At 38.2% G+C, this 18080-nt stretch overlaps 1 protein-coding gene across 1 annotated transcript in view; it reads left to right on the top strand.

Annotated features, from left to right (window-relative positions):
* Positions 1-17864, top strand: part of DCX (doublecortin) — a 114869-nt gene extending 97005 nt beyond the window's left edge. Inside the window, exons 6-8 of the mRNA XM_063084864.1 lie at positions 4188-4282; positions 10548-10580; positions 17808-17864. Of these exons, the coding sequence (XP_062940934.1) occupies positions 4188-4282; positions 10548-10580; positions 17808-17864 (185 nt within the window). The remainder of the gene's footprint in view (positions 1-4187; positions 4283-10547; positions 10581-17807) is intronic.
* Positions 17865-18080: the final 216 nt, after the last annotated feature.

Below are 18080 nucleotides of genomic sequence, written 5' to 3'. Positions count from 1 at the left end.
TAAAGTCCTTAATTTACAGACAGCTTAAGATTGATTCTCTGGGGGAGGGGCATGGGGAACATATATAAACGTGTACACATATGCAGAGAATATATATAGAGGGGCATATATGGAATATGCGTTATGTACTAACCCTAAAGTTATTGAGTGAGAGAGTTTCAGAGGATATTGAGAAAAAAAGAACTGGAAGTTGCAAAAGAGCCTATACAGTTGGCCCTCCATGACTTCTGTATCCATGGATTCAACCAATATAAGATATATTAGAAAATATACTAAAAGAAACAACAACAAAAATAATACAAATAAGAAACAATTTGGTATAACAAGTATTTATATAGCATTTACATTGTATTAGGTATTATAAGTAATCTAGAGATGATTTAAAGTATATGGGAGGATGTGTGTAGGTTGTATGCAAATACTACACCATTTTATAGCAGGGACTTGAGTGTCCATGAATTCTGGTATCCACAGGGCTCTTGAAACTAATACCCGCACATACTAAGGGATGACTGTACATTCAGAAATGTAGCCAATAGGTGGAAACTGACTCGCATGAAAACATGCTGTGGTTGACAATTTTCCACATTTTGTCAAGGCCTGTGGGCCCATTTTCAGCTAGATAAGTATATAGGTGAAAAAGATATGTTTAATACTGTAGGTAATAGTAGCCACCTTTTCTAGCATGGGTAACAAATGCTGGGAAACTACACTCTGTGAAGGATACAGCGATCATGTGGAACAAAATGCCAGATGAGAACTAACTGGGGATGCCTTCATCTGTCAGACTTCATGGCCAATGTCAGGACTCTTTTGCAAGACTTCCACTGTGTCAGTTCATAAAGGTCTCTAAGATTGCTTCTATCCTGAATGCTAGGGGTCAGGTCCTGCTGGGGAAGCCCTCAGGCACTGTAGGTGGTACATTAACTCTTTCAACTATTAACTCCATTTCCTACAAAGAGTAATTGACTGCTTTGCCCGGTTGTGGCTCTCCAGGCTCTTGCCTTTCCAAAAGTGCATCCTTTATTCACCAGAAAGCCTGGTTGGTGCCTTGGCAAAGTCTAGTCCAACTTTGTGCTGTTTGGCACAGGTCATATTCTTCTTTGGGTGGCTTACATGGTATATAAACATAACACTCTAAGCTTATCTGGCCTCTAGGTCCCTTTCTACTGCTATGGCTCTTCTCTCCCTCCCAATTGCCTTAGTCTGAGCCATTATCACCCCTCACCTGGACTAATGCAATGTCTTCTAACCAACTCTTTTCTTCTACCCTTACTCCAGTTCACCCCACCCTTGTCTTACCACAGCAGCTTGAGTAATAGTTTTAAAATTCAAATGTTATTGTATTGCTTTCAGCTTAAAATTCTTCTCTGACTTCCCTTCAGAAATCAAACTCAAACTTTGTAAAAAGGCCGCACAAAGGCCCCAAGGGTCTGGTCCGTACCCTCAATCTCTAGCCTCATCTCCTTGAATCCCCGGTATCCTATTCTTGACCCATTATGAGCTACTTATACTTCTGTAAAAATACCGTATTCTGTCACACCTTCATGTCTTTGCCCCCAGCTGGTAAAATTCTAATGCCTAGAATACCTTTTTCTTTCTTTTCTTTCTTTCTTTCTTTTTATTTCTCTAATGACTTTATTAGGATAAGTATATATTTTTAAAAAATTTTTAAATTCAAACATAATTGATTGTACATATCTGTTGGGTACAGCATTGAATATCAATACCTGTACGTAATATGTGATGCTCAAATCAGGATAATTACATTACACAGTGTATTAACTTTTGTGGCCTTTTACCAATTTCTCACTAACCCTCCCTCTCCCTCCTCCTTTTCCTCTTCTGGTGGCCTCAGTTCCATCTCTCCTTTAGATAGTTCAACAAATTATTGTGATTGTTGTATCTTTCTTTTATTTATATGTTTATTAGCTCCCACTTATGAGTGAAGACATAGTATATTTTTCTTTCTGTGCACGGCTTATTTCACTTAACATAATTTTCCCTAAGTTCATTCATCTTGCTGCAAATGGCAGAATTCTAGAATACCTTTTCTATACTCTCTGCATAACCAGCTCTTATTCACCTTTTTTTAAAAAAAAACAAAAAAGACTTTATTGAGATACAATTCACATAACATATAATTCATTCATTTATAATGTATAGATGTATAATTCAGTAGATTTTCGTTTAATCGCAGAGTTGTGCAACCATCACCCCTATTTTAATGCCAGAATGTCTTTGTCTCCCCCAAAGAAACCCCACACCCATTAGCAGACACTTTCCATTTCCCCCCAACTGTTCCCCCTCCAGTCCCTGGCAACCACGAATCTACTTTCTGTCTATAGATTGGTCTATTTCAAGTTCATCTTTCAAGATTTCTCAGGTGTTGCTTCTTGTTTGCCTCCCAGTTCCCTGATTTCAAAGTCTGTCTTCTGGGCTCCAGTGATACCCTATGCACAGCTCTGTCTTAGCACTCATTCCATTGCATCCTTGCCTGCCTCTCCACCCACAGAAAATCACTTACTTGTCTCTGAAACCCAGTGTCTAATACTTGGCCTGGCTCACAGGTAGTACTCCATAACTACTGGCCAAATGAACGACAGGGAGGAAGGCCTCTCAATGAGTGGGTGAGAGACAAGTGAATATACAGGTAAAACCAAACAGTGGATGCCTAAGTACCCATTTTTCAGCTCACTTGCACTTGGATATACTCAGCAACCACCACGGTAATGTTTCTTCTGTCTCTACAGTTGATGTGCACGTTCTAGAACGTAGGAAAACATTGCCATAAGTGGTGCAGAAGGAATATAATCTCAGAAAATATTCATGATACAGCAGTTTAAGCTTTACCTGTGGGACTAACAGCAAAACTCTTGGGCCATCTTTCTGCTTAACTTTTTCAATATTCTATTTACTCTCTCTCTCTCTCTCTCTCTCTCTCTCTCTCTCTCTCTCTCTCTCTCTCTCTCTCTCTCTCTCTCTCTCTCTCTCTCGCGCGCGCGCGCGCGCGCGCACACTTCCTCCTCCTCCTCCTCTTCCCTCTCTCCCTCGCTCATTCTCCACACACCCTGGGGATATTTGCCTTTGTTTTTAAAGCAAATTTCCAAATATCTCCATTTTAGCAATGTAGGTCCTAAGATTTTTTTAAAAAATACTTTAGCATGAGATGTCTGAACGTGAATCCATGTTGAAAGCTGTTTAATTGTTCCATTCTGATGCACCACATTCCTTTTTTCATGATTAGATATGAAAAAGTTCATTAGCAAGGGAATATAAGCAATTCAAAACACAATGGAATATGAAGATGTTAGCAAGGAAACCATCTCATTTTCAGCCTTTTCTGGGCTAGAGACAAATGGGGGTGCACCTGTCTCTGGCCGCCATTGTCTGCCTTTTGGTCTCTGTGCCTTTCTCCCTGTTTCAACTTCCTCGTTCTTCTCTTCTAATTTCTTACCTTATCTTCCTTGTCTTTCCTACCCTCCATTCCTGATGTCTTTCTCTCTTTTTTGATTATCTCCTCTGCCCAGTTTGCTGTTTGAGCCTTTTTTAATGTTTCACTGTCCATTTCTCCCCCACTTTCTCTCTCATTCTTCTTCCTGACTAGCCCACTTTCTCTTTCCTTTCTTCTGTCCTTTTCACCCAGGACGAGGTAGGGAAGGGAGAGGGGATGAGCAGGAAAAGAGAGGGGAACAGATTGACAATGGGACTGTCCTGCACCTATCCCATCATCTGCCACCAAATGGTGTGTATGCCCAAGTCCAAATCACTCATATTTCTTCCCCATTAATGTAAGGCACATGACCTCTCTGTGCCTCATTTTTCTCTTCTATAACGTTAAAGCAAGATAATACTTTCCCAGGCTACCTCCCAGCGATGTTAGGATCAAACCTGGGAATGGATATGAAAAAGGTTTGAAAAGAAACAGACCCCTGTGACTGGGGAGCACTGAGGGAGAGGGTGGGAGGATGACTGCCTTGCACTGCGCTGGGATCTGATGAACTGGGGATTGCAGTTCTTGCCCTTTTGAGGAATGTGTTTCTTTTCACCTTTGTTCTATTCATCAAATCACTTGGTTGTCTGTGTATCTTATTTGAATGTCCTTAGTGTCTTTGGAGGGGACGGATAATTTGCTCCTTTGTATGCTGTTGATTTTTATCCCTTCCTTTTCTCTTGCCTTGGGCTAGCAAACGGAACCTCCAGCAGCCAGCTCTCTACCCCCAAGTCTAAGCAGTCTCCCATCTCTACGCCCACCAGTCCTGGGAGCCTCCGGAAGCACAAGGTATTATGTCTCTTATACCTTACTAAACCCTTTCGCACTCGGAGTTTCTTGAATGCCTGGGTGAAGGTTTTCTCTTCCATTCTACATCAACAGCACATGAAGGCCAGAATTCCCATTCATCTGGTGTCATTAGCTTGAAGTTCTGGGAATCCCAACAGGGACCAATCTTTTAGTCACTTTTATTTATTCCTCCGACCCCTGGTTTATGTATTTCTGGTTACATTCTGATACCTCTTCCAAAAGGCAGAAGTACAGAGGTCCCAAGTACCTATTCTGAGCTGATGGTGTAACCAAACCAAGTCTTTGGGGATGGATGGAGCACTTGTCTCTCCAATTTAGAGACATAGCAAAGGAGGTGTTGAGGTCAACTTATGTTACCAGGCATCAGTCAATGGAAGTGACATAAAGATAGTAGTCAAAAAAAGTTGCACTGACTTACTACCTTTAGATTTGATGAACATCAACAAATGAAGAGACCCTAGTTTCACTACGTACTCTTCATTTCCAGGAAGATGCTGGTGCAGTGTAGAAAAGGGGGGCACATACACATTGCGTTGGCCTTGGCACCATTTACACCCCTTTAGATATCCCAAATAAATATATCATTAAAATAATAAAAGTGTATAAATTCCCTATTCTCACTTTCCAAACAGATTCCCACCCAGAAATCTCTCCTGTGTAGGAAATCTGGAGTGGTCACTACCTTGGACCTCTTATACTTCAGGCAGTGGATGTGGTTTCTTCTCTGATTACCACACCGTGCTATAGCTTCTTCTAGGATTCTCTTGTCTTCTCCCTGCTCACAAGACTTGGTGGGAGATGAAAAAAGGCAAAAATCCACCAATATAACTAACTCCATCACAGAACCATAAATGGTCAGAGCTGGGAAACATCTCAGATGGAGATAAATTTGTTTCATCTCATTCTCTCAATAGTCATATGAGGTTGACATTATACAGATGAGGAAATTGAGACCCAGAATGGTTAAGTTACTTACTAAAGTGAGCTGTAGGACTGTACCCAAGCTACCACCAGTGGTATGCTGGAGCCAGTTCACACTCACTTGTGAGAGCTGATTGTATACATCACTTCTCAGCTCTGTGTTTAGTCACATCATGTTGTGAACTTGAACTCAGCTGTGGTGGAAATATTTACACGATGGAAATTGGCAGATACATATATCAAGGTGGTGGTTTTTTCCTCACAGAAAGTCAGTTGTTAAACATTTAACAGCGCACCACTGCCTGACATCAATTTTCATTTCCTTTTTTCTATATCAGGTTTTTAATTTCCTGGTTAATCCGGCCATAATCTGCCCCATCACTCCTCATGCCTGTTCCCTCCTTTTAATGACCCTTTTAACTTCTGTTATTGATTCTGACCAGAACCCCTTCTGATTCTCCTGCTTACCTATTTGGTTTGCCCAGGTGAGGATTTGCTGAACTTCCTGGGTAGACAGCATTACCCAGAGATTGTGAGATGGATGAAAACTGATTTTACAGTCAGCTTTCAGTTATTCTTTGCTGAGCAGCAAAGCTTATTAATATGGACATCCCAAGATGGGAGTAGTCTCCCTCTGTTGTTTCACTGCCCATACATAACCTCCCATACCACACTGCTTCTTACTGTATCTTGCCCTACGCCTTTCTGGCCCTACCTTCCTTCTGGGAAGCATGACTTACCCCAGCACCTTCCATCAGTGCCTTCCCCAAAGTGCTGGAGGCAGCTTGGGCATTTGGTCTGGATACTTGAGTCATTCAGCTTTTCAACTGACATGTCCAGTTCATTTAGGCTGAGGACCCATCATCCATGAGCCCACTGAGGTGAGTGTCGGCATTGTTAAACTATTTCTCCTGGTTGGGCTTGCAGGCACTTGTGGCTTGTTTTTTCACTCAGTGCTAAAATCTGTTTTAACCAGTGAAGGACTAGAACAAGCTCATGCGGGGGGAGCATTGTCAGAGCCTCACTGTTTTCTTAACTGTGGAATTTTCAGTGTTTCATTTTATTTTTAAAATTACTCTTTTTTGTAAGACAGTTAAGCAAACATTAAGCAATATACTATATCATTTTCTAGAGCAAACTTTTAAATAAAATAAACATTTATATTTTGGTATAATTCTCACTATTTTTAAAAATTTTTCTTTTTCTGTCATTTCAAATTTACAGAATAGTTGCAAGAATAATGAACTTCTCTGTACTTCTTACACAGATTTTCCAGTTGCTTATATTTTGCCCTATTTACTTTATTTTTTTGTGTTTTCTCTCTCTCTCTCTCTCTCTCTCTATATATATATATATATATACATATACACACACATATACATTACACTTTATTATTGTTTTCTGAACCATTTGAGATTAGGTTGCAAACATCATGCTTTTACCCTAAATACTTCAGTGTTTATTTCCTAAGAACAAGGACATTTTCTTTCATCACCATAGTACAATTATCAGAATCAGGAAATTCAACACTGACACATAATATTATATACTCTACAGCTCAAATTCAAACTTTATCAATTGCCTCAATAATGCCTTTTTTCTGGTTCAGGATTCAATCTAGGATCATACATTGCATTTAGTTATCATGTCCCTGTAGTCTTCCTTAATCTGGAAAAGTTCCGAAGGCTTTCTTTATCTTTCAGTGCAGTATATTGTAGAAATGAAGAGTACAGGCCAGTTATTTTATAGAATTCCTTCCATTTGGGCTTGTCTGATGTTTCCTTGTAATTCGATTCTGATTATGCATTTGGCACAGGAATGTCATAGGAGTGATGTTGCCTCCCTCTCAGTGCATCCTATCAGGAAGCAGTAGTTTCACGCTTAAACCATCAGTAATGGAGACTGAACTGGTTTTCCTGAATAAGCTAAAACGTGTCTTGTGACCTTGGCTCAGTCCCCTTGGGTCTCAAGCCCCAGCTTTTTGCTCCTCCTTTCACACGGCTACCTGAGCTTTAGCACCATCATGGTCCCTGGGCAGTGGTCCTCGCAGATCTCATCTAAACTTCAGTCCAAGTGGACCTGAAAGGTGTGAGTCATGGTGGAGACAGGAAGCAGGTGGCTGAGGCTGTGACTTTCCTCCTGCACATTTGGAAGCAAAGCTGAAGTCCCAGCATCCCTTTGGTAACTTTTGATGGCTGTGGTGGGGCCCTAAGCTGTAATCAGCCTCTTGGCTTTCCCTCTTGAGCAGCTCAAGACAATCCTCTTTAATGCAGCTGCAATGGGGTTAGCCAAAGTCCGCATACTCAAGTGCTATAATGTGGACACAAAGTAAATCCTTGGATAACTAATGAGAACAACATTTTGCATTTCCATGCTGCTTTATCTTTTTGTATAGCCCCTTTCTCATTTATCCTCATGATATCCCTGTGAAAGAGATAAGGCAGGTAGCATTCCCATTTTACAGATGAGAAAAAGAGGTGCAGAGGTTAAAGATACCTCCAATATGATTCAACAAAAAATTATTGAGAACCTTCTCTGGAGAAATTACCATATTAAAAAGGCTCAAAAAATCTAGAAAAATAAAGAAACTCTTTATAAATTTTTTTCCAAATTAGTGATTGCATCCGTGAATTTAAATTGGGAAGCATTTTGCCAGCAAAGTTGCCTGGAGATTGAAGGAAAATATATTTGACATATTTGAAAATATAACTAGCATTATTTAAATATACATTTTTTTCTCTATGTTTCCAGACTTCTTTTGTCCTATAAGTGCTTAGAGAGAGAGTTTGATGAATAAAGCAGGGCCCTGACCCTTAAATCACAGACGCAACTAACTCCAACATAAGTGGATTTGGGTAGTGTAATCAAGAGCTAACGAAAGGACTGCAGGAGCACAAAGAAGAGTGGGAAAGACATGTGACTGGGGGAGGGTGGGAGATGGGGAAAGCTTTTCACAGAGGTGACATTTTAGAGGGGCCTTGAAGGCTGGTAGGCTTTTGATGGCTGGTGAAGAGAACAGGCATTCCAGCTTAAAAAACAAAATCCATAAAACAAAGCCACACCATCTTAAAAGTACAGGGCACATTTGGGAAACAGCAAACTCAAACTAGAAGCCAGGTTTCTCAAAACTCCTCCCTGATTTCCTTTGGACTATAAGCTCCTTGGACCAGAGACCAACTATTTGTTTTCTCTAATGCAATAGTATCGCCAGCACAGCTGTATTTGTTACAAACATTTTGTTCTGTAGGGCTCCAAGGGACTAAGCAAATGAATTTCAGGTGCAAATTATTTGTATTGTTAAGCAATATGTGTGTTTCTGCATTTCTACATATCAATCAACAAAAACAGAATGTTGAGATAATTCCCTTTCCTGAACATTGTTCTACCCATACAAGAAAATGCATTTTGAATACAAAATAAATTGATGGAGGTACAGAAGTTCAGAAGTTCATAGCTAGGCCTAGTCCTGTGGATCCCTTCACATCCCGCATCTCGCCCTACCCATTTGGAGTCACGCAGCTGCATGTTTAGTCCACTCAGAATTCTATCCCAAGGCCTATCCCCCCTTCCTCTGAGATAAAGTCTGGAACAGTCTTTTCAGATAATTATTTCTACCAACCAACCAACTACACTAAGTGTCTGTTAAATGAACAATTAAGAGTAAGGTTGAATGCTGAGTCCCAGAGGTTCAGTGTGGGGGAACTCAAAGTGGACTCAAATATTATTTAAAAAGCCAATTTTGTACTGCCTGAAAAATACTTGGGGAGTTTACTAACTTGGCAGTCTCTGTCTCATTTTTCTTGTTTTGGTGTAACTAAAGAAAAAAAAAATGCAATGATTACAGTTATATTTTATAGGATTTTAAATCTAGAGGGAACCTTAAGGATTGTATAGTCCTCAATTTTCAGATATAGAAGAAAAGCCTTGCCTAGAATCTAGGTCTCCTGAATTTTAATCTTGTGCTTTTTATACTACAGTGGAGTTTCATTATATGCAACTTTAACTTATGGAATTTATTAATAGTCATGATATAGAAATAGAGCAAAACTACTATAAAGCTATCACTCACATTTGTACACATCATTACATCCTGAATATTACTATATACCTTATGTATCTACACATGCATATTGCTGTACAGTATACGGTTGCATTGCCAGGAATCACATAAACAGTATTTAATTGTTAATGTAAGGGATTTTCAAAGGTACTTTTTAAAAATAACAGTTTACTGAGATATAATTCACATACAATAAAATTCACCCTTTTAAAGTGTACAGTTTAGTGGTTTTTAGTATAATCACAGCATTGTGTAACGTTTACCACTATCTAATTTTAGAACATGTTCATCACCCTCAAAAGAAACCCCATACCCATTAGCAGTCATAGCTCCTTCCCCTTCCACTCAACCCTTGGTAAACACCAATCTACTCTCTGTTTCTGTGGTTAGCATCTTTAGAACATTTCATATAAATTTCCTTCTGACAACTGCTTTAGCTGCATTTCATACATTTTGGTATGTTGTGATTTCATTTTCCTTTATCTCAAAGTATTTTCTGATTTCATGTGTGATTTTTGGTTAGTCAGCAGTGTATTGTTTAATTTCCACATATTTGTGAATTTCCCAAATGTATTTCTACTTTTGCTTTCTAATTTAATTCCATTGTAGTCAAAGAATACACTTTGTATGAATTCAATCCTTTTAAATTTATTAAGACTTGTTTTATTGCCTAGTATATGAACTATTTTGGAGAATGTTCCATGGGCACTTAAGAAGAATGTGTGTCCTGTTATTGTTGGGAAGAGTATTCTATAGATATGTGATTGTTTATAGTGTGGTTCAAGTCCTCTATTTACTTGTTGGCCTTCTGCCTAGTTGTTCTATCTGTTATTAAAAGTGAGATATTGAAGTCTTAAACTAATATAGTTAAACTGTCTCTTTCCCCCTTCAATTCCATCATGTATTCATGTATTTGGTGCTCTGTTGTTAAGGTGTATATATATTTATAAATATGTTTTCTAGATGTATTGACCCTTTTTATCATTAGAAAATGCTCTTCTTTGTCTGTAGTAACAATTTTTCTTAAAGTCTATTTTTTTCTGATATTAGTATAGCCATTCTAGTTTTCTTTTAGTTAGTCATTGCATGGTAAATCTTTCCCCATCATTTTACTTTCAACGTATTTGTGTCTTTGAATCTAAATTGTTTATCTTTCAGACAACATAGAGTTGGGTCATGTGTTTTAAAATCCATTCTGCCAATCTCTGCCTTTTAATTTGAGTGCTTAATCTACTTATTTTAATGTAATTACTAGTAAGGTAGGAATTACATCTGCCACTTTGCTGTTTTCTATATGTTATGTCTTATTTTGTTTCTTTCTTACTAGAGTCTTGCCTTTTTGTGTTATATATATTTTCCAATGTACCATTTTAATTCCCTTGACTTTTTACTAATTTTATTTTGAGTTATTTTCTTAGTGGTTGCCTGAGGCTCACAATTAACATCGTAATACAATGTACTTTAGATTAATACTAACTTCATTTAAATTGTATATAAAAATTTGCTATAATATAGCTCTGTTCCTTCCTCCCTCCTTTGTGCTCTTATTGACATACAAATTACATCTTTATACATATTTTTATAATTACTAGCTCATGCAGTTGTCTTTTGAAATAAGCCAGACACAGAAAGAAAAGTATTGGATGATCTCACTTATATGTGGAATCTAAAAAAATAAATTAAAAGACCAAATATACAGATATAGAAAATAAAACAGTGGTTACCAGGGGCTGGGGTGCTGGGAGGAAATGAGGAGATGTAGGTCAAAGGATACAAAGAAGTAGACATATAGGATGAACAAGTCTAGAGATCTAGTGTACCACATGAGGACTATGGTTAATAAAATTGTATTATATTAAGGAGTAAATAGATTTTATATGGCTCTTGTCACACACAAAAAGTAACTGTGAGATAATGGATATATTAATTTGCTTCACTATAGAAACCATTTTACTATTTATATGTATCCCATAACATCATCATGTTGTAAACCTCAAATATACACAATAAAATTTATTTAAAAACAGAAAAAAAAGTTACAAAAATAAATTTGTACTGTCTTCAGTATTTGTTTATGCATTTACCTTTACCAGTGTTTTTTATTTTTATGTGGATTTGAATTACTGTCTAGTGTCCTTTCATTTCTCCCTGAAGGATTCTCTTTAGTATTTCTAGTAGGACAGGTCTGCTAACAATGAATTCTGTGACTTTGTTTATCTGGGAATGTCTTAATTTCTCTTTCATTTCTGATAGTGATAATTTTAAATGAAAAAGATAATTTTACTTGATTTCCTTAAGTGCCTTCATCCAATAAGTCTCCCAGACTTTGCCAGGGACTCTGTGTGTATTGGGGTGTGATTTCAATGCTCTGCTAGGCAGTTGACAACTCTGCCTTAGCCTTCACTTGCTGCTTGCACAGGGCCTCAAGGTCAACCAGAGGTGCGAGATTAGGGTCTCCTCAGGTATTTTCCTAGAATACACCCAGTCCTGAACATGTACCTGGCCTTCTAGATTCCAGGAATATGTCAGAGCTTTTCAAAGCCCCCTATGGACATCTAATTCTATAGCTTTTTCTTTTAAAGTTTTGAGCAGCTCCGTTTACCCCAATTCTTACCCCCACCTCAGGCAGCTGCAACTTTTAAACAACTGCAACTGATTAACGTCCCCTGAAAAGGTTGTTCGCAGCGAGTGTGCTCTGAGTCAGGTCAAATAAAGAACTTTGCAAGAGGAAGTTTCTAGGGCACTATCTCACAGATCAAAGAGAGACAGTTCTCCGGGAATGGGGCATTTTGAGGAGCTCCAAACCCCCAACTGCATCCTCCAGTGGCTACTAGGTTGTTGTTTTTCATGGATGGTGTAGTTGTTAGCTGTTGGTTGTCAAGGCCACTATTGACTGGAGAGAGAGAGGGAATGAAAATGTGGCAAGTTAAAGTACCAACAATCTTAGCATTCTTACAAGATTCAGCCATTTTTCTTGAATAAACACTTCTTGGATTGTTGCAAGCCTTTGGTTAATTTCCAGAGTTCTGAAAAAGTTGATTTTGATAATTTGCCAGTGTTGTCACATTTATGAAGGGACAGGGTTTCAGACGGTTTTACTACACCTTTCTGGAAGTCCAGAGTTCAAAGATACTTCTGATTATGTTCAATTTCCACTTTATTCAAGTACTTGAGAACTAAATCCCTTCAGAGCTGCAGCTCCATTGCAGGCTGCTGTTGCCACAACTCAATTTTACAAATATTTATTGCACTTCTATTGTCTTCTCAGCATTGTACTTTCTACCTGTTTATCAGTTTTCCAAAAAACTTTTGTTTGGTAGTTTAAAACAGGGGTGCCAAATCCTGTCCATGTCTTGATTATTTTTGTATGGATGGCCCCCTGATATAAAAATGTTTTTTATATCTTTAAAGGGTTCTAAAAGAGACAAAACCCAAACAAACAAAAGAGAATATGTGACAAAGACCATATGTGACCAGCAAAGAAAGCCTAAAATATTTGTTATTTAGCCTTTTACTGAAAATTTTTGCCATACTCTGATTTACAGTGAAAGGATGGTAGGTTGGTGAGAAGTGAGTCTACTTGCTATAGTTGCCTTTGTTGTGTTTTTAATCATTCGATTTTCCTTTGAGAATCCCAAATTATAGTCTCAAGACCTTACAGATTGTCCATTCCAAAGCCTGCCTTTTACTGATTAAGAAACAAAAGACTCAAAGACTTGTTCGATGTCATAATACTAACTAGCCAGGACTAAAACCTCAGGTTTCAGAATATGCTATAATCCTCTTTCCATTCTAAGCTGCCTAAAAGTTTTCCTGTACCTTCTTTTTCAGCAAAAAGCATTTTCAATGTTAAATAAATAAATCCTTTTCCTCCCCACTCTTCTCTGTCTTCCTCATCTCTATTTTTTCCTCTACCTCAAGGAGGAGCTATGTTCTCCAATTTTCTCCTATCATCTTCTATTATACCGAAGAGGGGGTGGTGAGTGAGAGGGGCGGTTCTTAAATATACACAGAGTTGATCCTAAATTTTCCAGGTCTCCTTGGTATCCTGCTGATAAAATGTATAAAATAGTGGTTTTCAAACTGTGCTCCATTTGGGGATGGGGAGAAAGATGGAACTGGGTGAGAATCTGCCTCCCCCACCTCTGGTTCTACCAGAACAATTATACTTTTATATGTTTCATGTACTGGGCTTCCAAGAAAGATTTCATTTGAATAAAGAGTTTAAAAGGAGGAGGAGGAGGAGGAGGAGGAGGAGGAAGAAGAGAGAGATATTTGAAAACCACTAATTTGGACCATGGATGAAGTCCAAAAGGAATCACAGGGATCTCCAAATAAAGCTCTGGGAACAATGGGAAAAACCAGGACCATATCACCCACTCTCATTTCCTTGAGACGTAGAGTAGGAAGGTCTGGGGCAGTACTGGACTGGAAATCCCAATTCCCGGTGGGAAATGGAAGCATCAAAAAATAAATTGGAAGTAGGTGGATGTGGTACATTTTCTCAGTTACCATTTGTTCAGGGCCCAGCCACTCTCTGGAAGCCTGAAATGAACCCACATGTGTATTCAGAACTGATTTTGACAAAGGTGCACATGTTAGTCAATGGAAGAAAGATAGCTTTTTCAATAAATGGTGCTGGAGCAATTGGATATCCATAGGCAAAAAAAAAAAGAACGTCAACTAAACCTCACATCTTATGCAAGAAATTAACTTAAAATGGATTATATATAGGCTTAAGTGTAAAACATTTAGAAAGGAAACAGGAGAAAATCTTCAGATCTTTGGCTAGGCAAAGAGTTCTTAGATTTGACAACGAAAGTATAATCCATAAAAGAAAAATCTGATAAATTGGATAAATTGTAACTCATCAAAATTAAAAACTTTGCTTTGCCAAAGACCATGCAAAAGGTATGAAAAGACAAGCTATAGATGGAGAGAAAATGTTTGCAACACACATATCTAGCAAAAGCCTTATTTAGAGAATATAAAAATAATTCTTAAAACTCAACAGTAAGAAAAAATGCAACTGGAAAATGAATAAAAGATATGAAGAAACAGTTTACTGAGGAGGAGAAATGTCAACTGAGCATGTGAAAAGATGGTTAACATCATTAGCTATCAGGGAAATGCAAATTAAAACCACAATGAGATATCACTACAAATCCACAAAAATGGCTAAAACAAAAAGTAGTGAAAACACTTGATACTGGTGAGGATGTAGAGAAACTGAATCACTCATACTTTGCTGGTGAGAATGCAAATGGTACAAGCCACTCTGGAAAACAATATGGCAGTCCTTTACAAAACCAAACATGCAATTACCATACAACTCAGCATTTGTACTCTTGAGCATTTGTCCCAGAGAAATAAAAACATGTTCACACAAAAACCTGTATAGGAATGTTTACAGAAGCTTTGTTTGCAATAGCCCAAAACTGGAATTATCCCACATGCCCTTCAATGGGTTAATGGTTAAACAAACTGTGGTACACAGTTAAAAAAAAAAAAAGTCTAGCTACTTAAATCCTCTATTTTCTAAATACTATCTATATTGCTTTCCTAGCCAGTAACAATATTAAGCTATTTGAAATGCATCTCCCTGTTTCTTTTCCAACCAACAAGCTGTCAGTATTTCTGTTAAAAATTGGAGTCACCCACTGGCAATAGTCACCAAAAAAATAAAATACCTAGGAATCAATTTAACCAAGGAGGTGAAAGATCTCTGCAACGAGAACTACAAACCACTACTTAAAGAAAGAAATTAAAGAAGACACAAAAAGATGGAAAGAAATTCAATGCTCTTGGATTGGAAGAATTAACATTGTGAAAATGTCCATATACTCAAAGCAGTCTACAGATTCAGTGCAATCCCCATCAATATACCAATGACATTCATCACAGAAATGGAAAAAACAATCTTAACATTCATATGGAACAACAAAAGACTCTGCATAGTCAAAACAATCCTGAGCAAAAGTAAATAAATAAATAAAACCAGAAGCATAACACTACCTGACTTCAAATTATACTACAAAGCTATAGTAACCCAAACAGCATGGTGCTGACATAAAAATAGACACTTGGACCAGTGGAGCAGGATAGAGAACCCAGAAATCACCCCAAAGACCTACAGCCAATTGATCTTTGACATAGGCAACAAGAACATACATTGGGGAAAAGACGTGGTGCTGGGAAAATTGGACATCCATATGCAGAAGAATGAAACTAGACCTGCACCTCTCACCATATACCAAAATCAACTCAAAATCGATTAAAGACTTCAGTATAAGACCTGAAGCTGTAAAATTACTAAGGGAAAATATAGGGGAAACTCTTCAGGAACTAGGTCTGGGCACAGACTTTATGAACAAGAGCCCCAAAGCACAAGCAACAAAAGGAAAAATTTAAAAAATGGGAGTATCGAGCTAAAAAGCTCCTGCACAACAAAGGAAACAATCAACAAAGTGAAATGACAACCTACAGAGTGGGAGAAAATATTTGCAAACTGCACATCTGACAAGGGATTACTATCCCGAATATACAAGGAATTCAAGAAATTAAATAACCCAACTAAGGGCCAAGCCCGTGGCGCACTCGGGAGAGTGCGGTGCTGGGAGTGCAGCGACGCTCCCGCCGCGGGTTCAGATCCTATATAGGAATGGCCAGTGCACTCACTGGCTGAGTGCCGGTCACGAAAAAGACAAAACATAAAAAAATAAAATAAATAAATAAATAAATAAAAAAAAATAAATAAATAACCCAATTAAAAAATGGGCACAAGAACTGAATAGACATTTTTCCAAGGAAGACATACAAATGGCCAACAGGTACATGAAAAAATCCTCAACATCACTAATCATCAGGGAAATGCAAATTAATACTGAGATATTACCTCACCCCAGTTAGACTGGCTGTAATCAAAAAGACAGAGAATAACAAATACTGGAGAGGATGTGGAGAGAAAGGAATGCTCCTGCACTGTTGGTGGGACTGTAAAATTAGTACAACCACTATGGAAAATGGTATGGAGGTTTCTGAAACAACTACAGATAGATCTTCCATATGATCCAATGATCCCTCTTCTAGGTATTTACCCAAAGGAATGGAAGTCATCATGTCGAAGGGCTACCTGCACTCCTATGTTCATCACAGCTCTATTGACGATAGCAAAGATATGGAACCAACCTAAATGTCCATCAAGATGATTGAATAAGGAAAATGTGGTATATATACACCATGGAATACTACTCTCCCATAAAAAAAGTGAAATTCTGCCATTTGCAACAACTTGGAGAAAATTATGTTAAGTGAAATAAGCCAGGCACAGAGGGAAAAATACGGCATGTTCTCGCTCATAAGTGGGAGCTAAGAGAGAAAGAAAGAAGGAAAGAGAGACCACAGTGATTCATTGGACTTGCAGAGGGAGAGAACGTGCCTAGGGTTGCAGAGTGGGGTGGGGAAAGGGGGGAGGAAGAGGGAGATCGGGGATTAATTGGGTGGGGGACATGGGGAATAATCACAATTTGTGGTAATGGGCATGCTGATGGTATTGATCTGGCCATCACATCTTGGGCACAAGTGGTGACAGTCAGCTTTGTACCCCATGAATATTCATAACCAATAAAAACAAATTGGAGTCACACTGACCTAGGTTTGTATACAGGCTCTGTCACTTACTAAGATGTGACCCTGAGCAACTTTCTTTAACTCTTTGAGCTTCATTTTTCTGATTTGTAATTATTAAACACAATCTTGCATGGAAAGTATTTAGCACGGTGCCTGGGACGTAGTGAGTACTCCATAAATGGTAGCTCTTTTCTATTGTTTTTGCTGTTGTTTCTTTTAATCATGCTTAAATGTTGGCACAACAATAAAAGAAATAAATACCTAAAAAACACAAAAAACAAAAACTGTGGTACATCCACACCATGGAATACTACTCAGCAATATAAAGGAGCAGATTATTGATACATCCAACAACTTGGTTAAGTTATACTGAATGAAGAAGGCTAATCCCAAAAGGTTACACACTGTATGATTCCATTTATATAACATTCTTGAAATGCCAAAATTATCGAGACAGGAAACAGGTTATTAGTTACCAGGGCTTAGGAATGGGGGGAAGGGTAGAAGTAGATATAAAGGAGTTACACAAGGGAGCCCAGTGGTGGGTGTCCAGTTCTGTATCTTGACTATGGTGGTAGTCATACAAATATACAAAGGTGATAAAATTGCATGGTACTACACACACACGCACACACACACACACACACACACACACACACACACACACACAAATGAGTATATGCAAAACTGCAGGATGTTACCATTAGGGGAAATTGAGGGAAGGGTGCATTGGTACAAGAGAACCTTCCCAAACATTTTTTCAACTTCCTATAAAACTAAAATTATTTCAAAATAAAAATTAGAGGAAGTATTAATTAAAATACTAAAACAGTCATTCTGGAGCTCAAGATGTCAAGAAAAGGAAAGTTAACTTTGTGTCTTCTCTTCTTACAGGACCTGTACCTGCCTCTGTCCTTGGATGACTCAGACTCACTTGGAGATTCCATGTGAAGGAGAAAAGAGCACTCAGAGTCCAGAGTACAAATCCAAGCCTACCATTACAGTAGGGTACTTCTGCTCAAGTGTCCAACAAGGCTATTGGTGCTTTCAAGTTTTTTGTTGTTCTTGTCGTTATTTTTAGAGACACACTGTAATAAGTTGGGTTTATTTTCCTGTGATTTCTCTTCTGGGCCACTGATCCACAGTTACCAATTATGAGAGATAGAT

The sequence above is a fragment of the Cynocephalus volans genome, chromosome X (genome assembly GCF_027409185.1).
Source record: "Cynocephalus volans isolate mCynVol1 chromosome X, mCynVol1.pri, whole genome shotgun sequence".
NCBI classification, from domain to species: Eukaryota; Metazoa; Chordata; class Mammalia; order Dermoptera; family Cynocephalidae; genus Cynocephalus; species Cynocephalus volans.
The sequence above is the reverse complement of the archived record's forward strand: the minus strand, read 5'-3'. Positions and strand labels throughout refer to the sequence as shown.